Source organism: Anopheles aquasalis, chromosome 3 (assembly GCF_943734665.1).
Source record: "Anopheles aquasalis chromosome 3, idAnoAquaMG_Q_19, whole genome shotgun sequence".
Taxonomy (NCBI): domain Eukaryota; kingdom Metazoa; phylum Arthropoda; class Insecta; order Diptera; family Culicidae; genus Anopheles; species Anopheles aquasalis.
In genome coordinates, this window is record NC_064878.1 from 33,091,007 (window position 1) to 33,104,095 (window position 13,089).

At 38.8% G+C, this 13,089-nt stretch overlaps 2 protein-coding genes across 3 annotated transcripts in view; one reads left to right on the top strand and one right to left on the bottom strand.

Moving 5' to 3' along the window:
* Window positions 1–13,089, top strand: part of LOC126577131 (neuropeptide SIFamide receptor-like) — a 44,415-nt gene that overhangs the window by 4,365 nt on the left and 26,961 nt on the right. The gene's annotated exons all lie outside the window — the stretch shown is intronic.
* On the bottom strand, window positions 6,370–9,497 carry LOC126577132 (fatty acyl-CoA reductase wat-like). Its single transcript, XM_050238557.1, has 5 exons — window positions 9,123–9,497; window positions 8,642–9,033; window positions 8,025–8,570; window positions 7,807–7,932; window positions 6,370–7,729 (listed from the first exon to the last, which is right to left on the bottom strand). The coding sequence occupies exons 1-5, from the start codon at window positions 9,324–9,326 to the stop codon at window positions 7,516–7,518; spliced, it is 1,482 nt and encodes a 493-aa protein (XP_050094514.1). The 5' UTR covers window positions 9,327–9,497; the 3' UTR covers window positions 6,370–7,515.

Consider the following 13,089-nt stretch of genomic DNA (forward strand, 5'->3'; position numbering starts at 1 on the left):
AATACTGAGGAAAAATGGTACCAGAATGACTAGTAATGCTTTCATGATGTAATACGATCGAAAGATCGAATCTGTATCGATTTCAATGACTCTTTGTTTAAGTGTATCGCGTAAAGTACACACTTACAACAAATGTATTATCAACAAGAAAAAAGGAACGCAACGTAGCAAAATTCAGTGTAACAAAAAAAATACAAATATTCCGTATGAAGTAGTTACCCTAACCATAAATGTGATCCATAACAACGTCACATGAAGTTAAACTTACATTTAAATCCATTTTCGCTCACACCCCTCCTCCCTATGTCTCTCTCTCTCTCTCTCTCTCTCTCTCTCTCTCTCTCTCTCTCTTCTATTCTATTCTCTCGCCAAAAAACCCTAAACCAGCTTAGCAGCTTATTTTAGTGGTTATACAAGATGTACGCGTTCATTTTCCATGCGTTTTTTTTTTTGCCCTCGAGTGTCTTGCTCAGACTCAGTAAAGGGTTCACATCAAAGCCATACCTTCTGAAAGGGAAACAATTTGTGACAGTGAGCTATACATCCGGAGCATGTCATGAATGTAGCTTGATGGTGTAACCGTCCCGTGGCTTAGTTACAAACCGCAACACGAGTTTAGATTTTTGGGACTTAAAAAGGAATGAAAAATGTCACAGAGACATTCTAACTTATTCATTGTCTACGAAGACATACATTAGACATGTTAAAGATGTTGTCGACAGTTTTATTATTACTGACGATTCAGTTTTTGAATGTTTACATATAAAATATGTCGGTTCCATTTCACAAATCATCACCGCAATAATTCTACAAAGCTGTATCGGAATAGTTTTGGGAAAGCCAGTCTTAACCGCTAAGCCGACTAAATCAAGCGGTCAGACCGGACTCCGACTAGGTCGGATAAAGGACAATCAGGCTATAGTGCTGTGATATCAGGCTCCGAGATGATTGATGAGTTTGCGAAACCGTAAGTAGTACCATACCCACTAAAGCTGAAATGATCGCCACAATCACAGAAGGTGATGAATGGTCTCATGCAGTCGATTATTCGATAAAGTATTCTTTGACTTGTTTCCCTGTAGCAAAGGATATATGTGTAAGCAAAAAGCATGAAAAGAACGCAGAATTCAATTAGCATCAATTATCATCTCTGTACGCAATCGATTCATAATTTCATTCATCGAATTGTGCGTAATTATTTGATTTAACAGCTAATGAAAACGGAAGGGACCTATCACAAATCTCGAATACATCAACTTTTTTTCTCTTTATTGTTCAAAAACTATTTCTCAACAACTGAATATGGTCATTTTGAAAGTGTAAGAAAATATACCAAACTTTCTGTTTCGTCGTTCGTTGGAAGCAATCCCGGTGTTTTTACCCCCAGCATGCTAATTGGATCTCATAGTACTCGTACCGTGGTACCGGTACAGTGATGATTTGCTACGTGACGCTGCTTGAACTTACGAATATTAATTCACCAAGCTAGGGTGCATTGTAGCATACTAATTTACGTGTTCGAACCAGGGAAATTGTTTACTAAGGTTGTTTTTTGGGAGCCTTTATCTTACCGCTTGTTGAACGATGGCTTCACGAATACCTTCCCCAAAGGTCATCATAAATCATTTGATTTGGGTTTTCTATGCTGGTTGCACAGAGCTGGTTCCATTTTTTATTTCTTCAGAAATTAGTGATCCTCAATAACCCGCCGGTATCGTGTCTCCATGGATTGGTATTGTAAATCATTTTCGGTAATTTATCACGATTGCGTCATAACGGCAATGTCGACGACTATCGTCAACCATCACGGGGCACTATGATTGCTATCGGTTCGTTGTCGATTGGCCCGAAAGCAATCCGATATCATTGTTTTATTCTATGGTGTTTGCTTTATTTATCATTTCATCGAACATATGATGGAACTGACGGGCAAGGCAATTAATTTTCGCCCTCCCGAAACCCACGTGATGGTATGTGCTCATGTATCAACTCACGTGAAAACGTTATCCAATGGAGAAAGAGATTCTTCTCCGTTAGATTCATAGGATATGATCCATCATAGGAAATTCAACGACATTAACTCCTTTCACGTAAATCATGATCGTATTACGAACGAATTAGCCGTAACGCTTAGAGCTCTATTTTATTTATCTTTACATTTAATGTAATTCGGCTTTTTCGACAAATTTAGCAGTAGCACTTTGGAAAATCAATTAGATGTCATCGAGGGATGTCATAAGAGAAAGAATGTTTCACCCGTACGTGACATGTTATTGATGTCCCTATAAATTATTATGCAGAAGTTGAGAGCAAACCATCCAATTGTATAAAAAATGGCTAAATCCAGAATTCCAGAATTAGGATTAGAGTGGGCCTAAGAAGTAAGCAGGGCAAAAAGTTATGTTTGAGTTTTCTTAAATTTTTAACGATTCGGCGTTGCTGCCAATAAATTAGAATTGGTCAATTTCACGATACTGATATCGATTTCGTTTTTGCCAAAATATTTAAAGCTTCTGGGACCTACCATTCTATGCATGATGCTTTTATGCAGTAGAAAAATATCATTTTTGTACCGCCCAGAGCCTCACATTCTCTTTATTATATGCTTGCGAAACCTTTAAAAGGGCTCTATTTACCAGAAACGCAGAAGCACAACTAGAAACGACCATAAACGGCAACAAGAGCAATTTGTTCAAATCCCTCCGGATATGCTACTTGCATGCTGATTACAGTATGTAAGATTGGTCGCTGCTGAGCTACTTCAAAGCATTGCCGCAATAGAGCACTTGTGCTCTTGAGAAGTGATATCGCTAAAAATTCAATACATTCACATGGCATTTTCTGTATTATGTGATACCATACTCGTATTAATCGTTTAAAGTCGATCATGTTTTTTAAATCGCGGATTTTTCGTGATATTATTTTACTACACAAATGTTACTGAGCCTCTACAATGTAGATGTTAAGTTATTTTCATTTTGATAGTTCGAAGTGTATAGTTCGTTCGGGTAAAATCCTGAGAAATAAGAAAACCGGGTTCTAATTACAATTCAAATGGAATCACGATTCCTAGTTCAGAAAGCAATCAGATACTAATGAAACAACGGACGTAACTTGAAATTCTTAATATACTTAACCAGGTCCTCAACATTGCACTCCGACTGAGCAGTTTTGCGACCGCTGACATGGTAACGTTTGACTGAGAAGCTGTCATGGATGATCGTAGATTGAAGTTACAGGCAAATTGCACTTTTCCTTCCTTCCGCTCTCACTCTGCAAAAGCACCGTTAATTTTCACGACCAGGAATGAATTATAATCATGGCGCAATGGAACCTGCCAGACTTGTGGGTTGGCCTTTCCGTAGCTCGTCTGTAAAAATTGTAAAATAGAATGCATTAGCTTCGGGAACGGTTGTAGACGCTATTACAAAAAGGAAGAGGGAATACGACATCCTTTATTGCCAAACTTTTGTTGCGGCTTTTCTTCTTTTTGTACATTTCTGTTAACATAGAAATTGTATGATAAAAAGGAAGTAGCAGTTCTACACGCTACCTAGAATTAGGCGACTCATTTCAGTAAAGAATCGATTGACTCCATTATGTTGGTCAAAAGTCCATACAATTCACAATTAGTATTATTGGTTTACGTTTTCCCGCACTGTTGATGATTGGGTTGCTTTTTATGTACACCGTGTCCAATATATTCTCATACAAATTCAATCATTTTTATTTTCGTAACGGGTGGACCAATTTCTATCATCAGAGTGCTTTTTTTAAAGAGAAACTTATACTGATCAATTAAATATTTTTTTTTATTATTTGTTTCGGAATTACCCCCCTCCCATCCATTTTTACGAGATTCAATCGCTTCGAAAGTTCAACGCACGTGGCACGGACGACTTTCATAGACATTTTCTTCCATTTTTTGGAATCGTTCCTTCAAACTGAATAAAATTAGACAATTTTCGTTCGTTTAGGTCCAATAATTATATAAACAAACGATAAAGTCCTGTAGGTTAAGATCTGGTGAACTGGAAGGCCATTCATTCATTTAAATCTGGTTAAATTGTCCCTGCACCAGTTTTGAAACAAAAAATGCTCCTCCAAGAGCGCTCCATCATGGCCGAACACATAATTTTCGTTCCCGCATAATCTTTCCACGCTAGATTTCACTATTTTATTCATAAAATATCTTTTATAAGACGTTGGGTTAATTTATCCGCCTTTTTCGATAAAAAATGGGGGTAATTTGCCGTACCGGCTAATACCGCCCTAAACGATCACACTAGTCGCATTTTGTAAACCTGGGGATGTTTTTTTGGTTATCTGTTACATCCTTAATGTTTTTGGACCACAAGCTATCGTTTTGGACACCACAACTTTGCTCTAGAATAAATAGCTTTTCATCAGAGAACACAAGTCGTGACCAGCGTGCCGCGATACAAGAAGAGTTGCTTTTTCCTTTTTTTTCTTGGATGGATTTTTCATAAACATTATACTCTAGCTCCTATTAAAAAATGTTATACGTTGTTGATATCAAAACTTTCAAATCTGTAGCCATTTTTCGTGTCGAACGTTGAGGATAACGTCGGATACGTTCCCGAACGGTCTTGATCACTTTTCCAGTACTAGCCGACCGCTTTCGCCCCGATCTTTTTTTGTAATTCAAAGAGGAAGTCTCAAGCTATCTTTTAATGGTTCGATATACGAAATCGAGCTTGATTCCAAGATACTTCAAGGTTTTGAAAATAGGGCTCCTTATCCAACATCGTTTTTTATAGCACAGACACGTAATGGTTTCATGGTTATTAAAATTAGACCCGCAACATAAAATAGACCAATCCATCATTTTGGCTTTTAAGTAAACGCTACAATTTTAGAAAACAATATTGATATTTGGACTAGGTGCTGTGAACATACCAAAATCGTCCAACAAAAAAGTGTATGAGAATATATTGGACACGGTGTAAATACGGCTGTACTGCTTTGATCCTATAGCGACATGTGACACCGTTTGTTTATCGTAATTTGGCAATTTAGCTATACTTTTTTAATGAAATCCACCTTTCTACATTTGCTACTGATAACAGATTCGTAGATGAAACATTTACCTTTGGTGTCAGAATTTATACAGAGGCTTAGTTCCGTGGTGATCATAAACACGAATTGCACAAATTGGTCTATTTGTGCACCCAGCTTGCAGAACCTCAAACAGGGACCGCAGCGACTACCGAAAATGAAGTTTGAGGTTCATATTTTCCTGATTTTAGGTTGGGCTTTCGGGTCGTGATTACTCCATACAGGGCATTGTACACGCTCCTCTATTTGACACCAGCTTCCCGTCTTATCTTACTCTTTTGGCGGTTGATTGCAGTATATTTGGTGAGCAAATACTCGAATGTATCGGTTTTATGTTGCCGCTAACCGTTTCGAAACAATCGTGGATTCCGGTGCTGTTGGGCAACATCAGCGCTACGGAAAAGCTCCGTACGAATTGCAACGACATGCATTTGAAAAAAAAGAAAAAATACAGGGAAACACTTTTCATTTCTTTTTTAAAAGAACACAAACAGAAATCATCCACACTATATGGTGGAGGACTTACTGTTAGAACATTAATGTTGAAATACTATTAAAAAGTAAAACAAACGATTTACGCATACATTTTGTGAAACATTATTCGGAATTGAACTATGCGACCTTCAGTCGCGGATTCCATCTTATCCTTGAATCTTAAAAATGGTGCACGATTTGACCATGGCGTTGACCTCAAAAAATTCTTTATCATCAATCATTTCTCGTTCAAAGCATAAAAACAAAACAAGCATGTAATTGGTATCGCTTGAAGCGTTCCCTGCGATTTCGCGGAAGAACCAAATCCAACCTCGCGTGTCTGTTCATCTAGTAAGCTTATGATAGGAAAAAACGACGTTTGGACACCGTATACTACTTCCGAACCGTCCAGCCGGAAACCCTCCTACTAAATGTCGGTGTAGATCAAGGCAAGAATTGCTCGATAATAATGAAATTGTTACAAAGTTTTCCTGCTATATAACGATAGACTTTGCTTTGGAGGCAAATTCGCCTTGATTGATGGATGTGCACGGGCATAAAACCTTAAGTCTTTTTTAATCCATCCATCCGAGCATGTTTTTAATTCAAAGCATCGCACATTTCATCACATTTTTATCTGCTTCCGCATTTCCGCAGGAGGCTCCCAAACTCCCCATTGGCGTTTTTGTTTGTGTTGTTCTTGTATGCCAAAAAAATTGAAGAAAAAAGTGCAATAAATGCGCAATAATTGATTTACGATTCAACGACATCCGGCGAACATAATGATAACGGAAAGAGCAACATTTGAAAAGATTCAAACCAAACAAAGGTTACAATCAATCGCATGATTGGCAATTAACATTGGGAATTGTTCATTTGCTGACATTTTGTAGCGTTTTCCTATCAATTATACTTTAATTTCTTTACCAACTTTAACCATTTTACTGCACTAATAACGACGACAAATGATCCATACCACATCACCGTATTCACGTAAAAATATAAATACAATAAATTACTTCATGGTGTTAATAAGTATGGGAAATTATACTACGAACTGTCGTTAAATTCAAATGTTGGGAATGTATTTACGATTGCTTCATAATCCAAAAGTTACAGAAAGATGGTTTTCTATATTAAAATAATCTAGAGAAATCGATTGGTATATCGATTGGCTGTCGGATGGCTATAAGGAATGTACAGAAAAATATCAATAAGAAAAAGTTTTATCAACACATGCATTACCACATTGATTTATTCGGTGGCAAGCAGATCGTTCAACAGATAAAATGATTTTCGACATGTAATGCAATGAAGTAGATCTGAGTGGAAATTTAAAGTAAGTTGATAATGCTTACCATGTACGGTATGTCACGATTGAGCTTAATTTGTTCCAATATACAACATTCAAAGGTGTTTACACGAGTAGTACTTATAAAAGTTTTGCCATTATTACGATAAACACTCCTGAAAGAAGTACAATATTTAATAGTATTCGGGGCCCTCTACCCTTGGTTAAAAAGATAAAAGAATTATTTGTGATGAGCATATGTGACTGAAGGGAAATGAAACGCACACATGCAATCTGACCCTCCTGGTGCGAGGTGTCGCGTTGAATTGTTCCGGAAGTAATCCTCCCAGCGACATAACAATAGAGGTGTACAGCTCTCTATGCACCGTAGTGTGTACTTATTGGCTATTCAAACGGGTTCAACTGTACGCTAAAGACTGCTGACGATTTGAATATGCTAATCGAAACTGCCACGGTATCGACTTGCTCGGCCTAATGTTAATCAAATGATGCGTCTGATTAGAACGAAGCAACGATTCGAGCGAATGCAAAATAAAATGAGCCAGAGGAACATAATCTTCGATTTCTTTCACAGAACAGCTCTGAAGATTTGTTTTAGAACTAGAAGCTGGTTGTTACCGTTTTGTGTTCGCAGCTTTAATGCAAACTTTCTATGTTACATATCTATTGTAGATCAAATAAATAATTAGCAATCCTACAACCATCTTCACGCATAAGTCTAACATCAGCAGGCGCTTGTACTTCTTCACTGCAGCCGGTATAGTTTCGTCTGATTCCTTCATCAAGTAACGGCGTCCACCGAGAATGGCTCGCTTATAGTACTCCATCGTACCGTGAGTAAAATATTCGGTGGAAAAGCAACGCCTAAGGAGGTAGAAAGTATGTTTTAGATATGGTAAAACAAGATTGACTTAAAACGAAGCGCTAGTTGACAATCATACTTGTCATCGTCGTGCAGTAGTTCGTTGAGCTGCTTAAAGTTAGTGCTATCAAAAAACCACTCGATATTCATGAAATAGCGTAGCGAAACTTGAGCATCGAATATTTTGCGATTCAGCTTGAGCATACTGGGGATTATAATGGGATGAAGTTAAATAAAATTTAATAAATCGCTAGTGCTGCGACTCATCCAACTGACGACTGAGTTAATCGCACGTACAATGGCTTACGGGCGGTAATGCGACAAAGTGTATCGATCAGGAGAGCCGGTATGATCTGGACGAAAAAGAATAGCAAATAGAAAATATACTTATTGGTTGTGGCTGTCCCACCGGGAGCCCACAGTATGTTGGACAATGGGACATGCTCGAACAGTTTTTTGCCATCATAGATCATCATGCCGTAGTTGATAGTTTTCTCGGGATCGGCCGCACTGTTGTAGACTGGCAGTGCACTAGGTTCATCGATCGTTGCCCTTTTCCACGCGGCTACGATGATCGCTTTTATGCTGACATCGACCGGAATGCAGTTGATTCGGTTATTCAAGTCGAGCAAGCCAGTTCGAACTAGGCCAGATCCACAACCCAGCAGTAGCCCGATGGGTCCGTTGAAATTATCAATCCACCCACTGAGTGGCTCACTCTCGGCGTTCGTCACAACCGACGGCCGAAACACAACCAGCGGAACCTTGTGGCGGTAATCTTGGCAAATCTGCTCAGCCAACCCCTTTGTGTAGGTATAGGTGTTTGGAGCGAACTCAGTAAGCCTAGGAAACCAATTTAAAGATTTCATTAGCCAGTCTGCTACGATCCATCCATCCAACAGTAGGTTACGCACTTGTCCCTGAACGTTTCCAGCGTTGCGGTGTCGAACGTCTCTGCCATACGTATGGCTTCTTTCCAGTTCATCTTCGGCGGATAAATCTTTTCCTCCACGTGCAGCAGCTCCGGATTGCAGTAGGTGGTCGATATGTGCACTACAGCTCTCAGTTTATGTAGCGTTGTGGCCCATTCCAACACCTCCCGGGTGCTGCGAGTGTTGGTCAAGATGGCATCCCTCAGCGGATCATCGAACCGTACACTAGCGGCAACATGAAACACAAACTGCACATTCTGCAGCTTCTTCAGCGTGTCGTCCGACATACCGAGCTTCAACTGGGTACAGTCACCCTCTACCGGACAGATCTTGGCGAGAGATGCTTCGTTCTCACTTTTTAAAACGCTGAATAACTGAAACGAACATGTACGCATCCGTGTATGACGCGGTATTATGCGGTACCTATAACACATGTGTTTCCTATAAAGCTGCGACAACCTACCAATCCCTCGGTGATCGCTTTCAAACGGTCCTCCAGCGGTTTGCCTCTTTTCGCGCGCATCAACACAAACACTTGGCCTATCTTTGGGCACGATCGTAGCAGCTTCTCGATCAGCACTTTGCCCATAAATCCCGAACCACCGGTGATGAACACATCGGCTCCGGCAAACACTGACGGTACGCTGCAGTATTGATGTTGCGCCATCACGACACGTTACCGGTCTTAAACTTACAATCCGTTATAATATTGACCTTTGCCGAAAACCTAACAGCACTCTCTGCTCTGACAAGCGGATTGGGCGTTTGCAATTGTTTCAACGTCAACAAGATGCTCCCGGCGCGACGCCACGTGGATCAATGGTACTCAATAGTCTACTGGACACCCGTGATACGCTAGAACCACGCCACGATTTACTGCGGGGATTTACGCGAAGCAAATGAAATCACACTATTGAATATTGATTGTTTTATAACAAACTTCATTTCCATCTCCAGTAAGCGAAACCTATACATGCCTACAGGGGGTGCGTATGTGCTTGTTGAAGCAACCCGTTCCCCCGGACAAGTTTACAAAGCATTCGATTCCAATCGACTCTAAATTAATCACCATGCTGGGCATTCGAACACTAACACCAGATGGTCGGTCAGTTAAGACATATTGCCTATCTACCTTATTCAGCCGCCTTTGGGCATGTTGGTAAGTGAAAAGTTAAAATGAAACTCATACCCATCAATTGCTTCGCCATATTCATACGATAAATAACATTTCGCTCTGAATATTCATTGCGAAGGGACCATCTGAATGTTCTACGAGTAACTATGGAAGAGCTACCTTTAACTAGCATCTACAACCGCACACGGGCAACAAGGCAACGTTCTTGAACTTAATTCGCCCAGGCGAGGGGAACGTGAGTTTAACATATGCTTGTTACTTTAAAAAGAAAAGATAGGAGGTATACCAGAACAAATGTAGGACGGTGTGCTATGGTCAATGAACAGAATCATGGTTCATGACCATTGACTGTAAGCGAATGAGTAAGAAATGAAACATTCAACCCGAAACAAACAGCTAACTATCTCAAATCTAGTTTGATTCAACCTTTCATGACTAGTCACCGTTCGTTGTTTTGTAAAGGGACTACTGTAATTAGTTTACTCGCAATTTGATCCTGTTCATATTTGAGATAAATATATTTTGATTACACTTGCAATTCACAGTGTACAAGTGTTTCAATTCACCATAGAGCTATACATGGTGGTATGATTTAGAGAGCTAGTACAGGGTTTCATTCAAATAGATGGAATATTATTAATGCTGGAATGATAAATAAAGAGCTTAAATGCATTGAGTACTTCAACGCTAGCACACGATTGCTGCGCTAAGGTAAGATTACAAAGCAACACGAGACAAAAAAAATAAACTTCATACATTCAAAACAAAATGTTACCGAATGAACAGTTTAGTTTGTACAGAACAGAACATGTTTTTGTTTTATAATGGCATTTATTTAATTTGACTATCTGGTGCTATAAGAAGCAGCAGCAGCAGCAGCAGCAAGATCTCGTAAATTCTACCACGGAATTTCTAAACCTGCATTGAATAATGCTTCCACGAATTCCTGCTGCTGAATTGCTAGTGAAAACGAACACTACACAGTGCGCACTATTCTAGATTACGGCAAATTTAACACAAGAAGGCTCATAAATTACAGCACCCGTGGGACGCGAAGGTTGCGAATACTTCTCTGAATGCAGCTTCCTCTTGCATTCCTGTGCCCCGCCCAGCTTCGCTTCAGCTCAATCGTTATTCTGTTGTAAGTAATCATTTCAAAAGGACCTTTGCTAAAGTAAGCGTGTGAGCATAGGAATGAAATACTGGTTATAATTAATGGCAGCGACAGATGTTTGCCAAATTACTCATTATATATGGTGAACCCAAATCATGGAATCATTCTTTTAACGCCACTCAAGATAACGGGCAAATAAACCTAATTTATCTTGCTAAACCAACGAAAAAGCATATGCTCTCACTACATAACCTCATCAACGGAACTGTGCCCAATGTAGTACGAGTGTTTACTTCATACATTGTCTACCTCTCCGACGGCGGTCATCTTTACTTTAGTGCCCAGCTCCTTGCTCTGACGAGCTCTCGTCGCAGCTCTCGATTGATAAATCAATAGAATCCGTTTTCTTTTTAATTAGTCCTCTAGCTCTGCATGCGCTTATGGAATACGCAATGAATCTTCGTTCTTACCAGATTGCTCTGTACCACTACATGGGAAAGCTAATGTTATGCTTTTGCGCTAGTCGTTTACACATCACTTTCATCAGGATCGACGCTCGTTTGGACCAAGTAATTCTCTCATCGTTTGATTGTTTGCCTTTCGTTTGGAAAGACTATACAACCCATACTGTACAACATCCCTAATGATGTTCCTGGTAAAATATGACAAATTTAATTAGTCAAATTTAATAAGTCCTTCGATTTTTTGCATGAAAAGTACAATGAAAAAGTTCGAAACAAGTAATGGTGATTAAGTCAACAAATACTTTTGCTATTGCCATTTTCGTTTATTTCTAGTTTAGTATAATTTTGCGTGGTATTCATCTTTCTATTCCGCAGTTAAACAAAAAAAAAGTAATTACATAGAAACATTGTTTGGAAATATGAGGGAATTTTAATAATTTTGTGCCAAAAGTGTATTGGGTACTTTGTTTAATTCTTTCTAAGTTAATACATATCTTATCGTTGATGTTTTCGATCCCAACGGCGACAGAATGGTTAATTTTAGTAACAAATTTGATCGAATGTATCACATATCCTATATCAATAGATCATCAGTACATTATTTCTCCGATACCTAATTTCAACAATTTCGTTGATTGTGCTTGCCTACAATTAATAAGCTTGTTAATGCCGTTGTATTCGGTCATTCAAACTTTATTAGTCGCGTCGAAACAAAGCGCGTGTTTCGGAGCTCAATCTACTTCTTCAAATATTTTCCAATCTTCATTACCAATTTCCTCCGAATGGCAATCTTAACACGAAAGAAACTTCACGTAACGAGTGGTATTATAAAGTTGGAGAGTATTTTGACATGGTCCTGTCGCAGCTTCTGATGCACAAGTTCAAATAATTTTGATGTTCTGAGATTCGTATTTGTTTGTTGGTGAGCATTCATGCCTTACGACAAGCCCCTTTTTTGAGTTTGTCATAGCACAATGTAATCAATTTGACAATTCCATTACTTTTCGGGATGTTTTTTTACTTTATCATCGGACGCACAGTTTGTGTTTCTAGAGACTACTAAAGAAGGTTTGGTTCAAAGTGAATAAATATCGATATTAAATACTCAAATAGAAAATAAATATTGATATCAAATGCCACTCAGCGTATACAGTTGAAAATAGATCCTGGAATGGAGATAGGTGCAGATGCCGTAGAGAGCAAAAAATAAGGAGATTGATGATATTTACGTTCTGTAACAATAGTCACTGTTAGCTAGTTACTCAAGAGTGAATTTGATGATTTTTTGAACATTATGTTTAATGATTCAATCAAAAATTCATAAGCAAAACCCTAATTACTATTACTTTTTGGTTTGAATGACTGTAAATGAGCTAAAAACAAACAACATTTTAGTGTAACCAATCTAAGTAGAAATCTCCAAATCCTATAAAACGTTACACGAATTGGCCTAGAATGGATTTTAAGGAATATATGGAGGCCCGCGTTCTTCCCCCCTTCTTTCTATCACCTTTTTCTGCTCAAAATCAAATCGACAATTTATACGTTGGGACTAAAACAAATATCTAGAGTCTACACCTAAATGGACCGCGGCTGGACTTCATTTAATGCTCCACAAGCACAAATCACTTTGGCTTTATCTGTGGTTTTAGCAAGCTATTGCCACAAGATGATTTTAAGTTAGCATAATCTTGTTCGCACCTCAAATGAGGTTTGC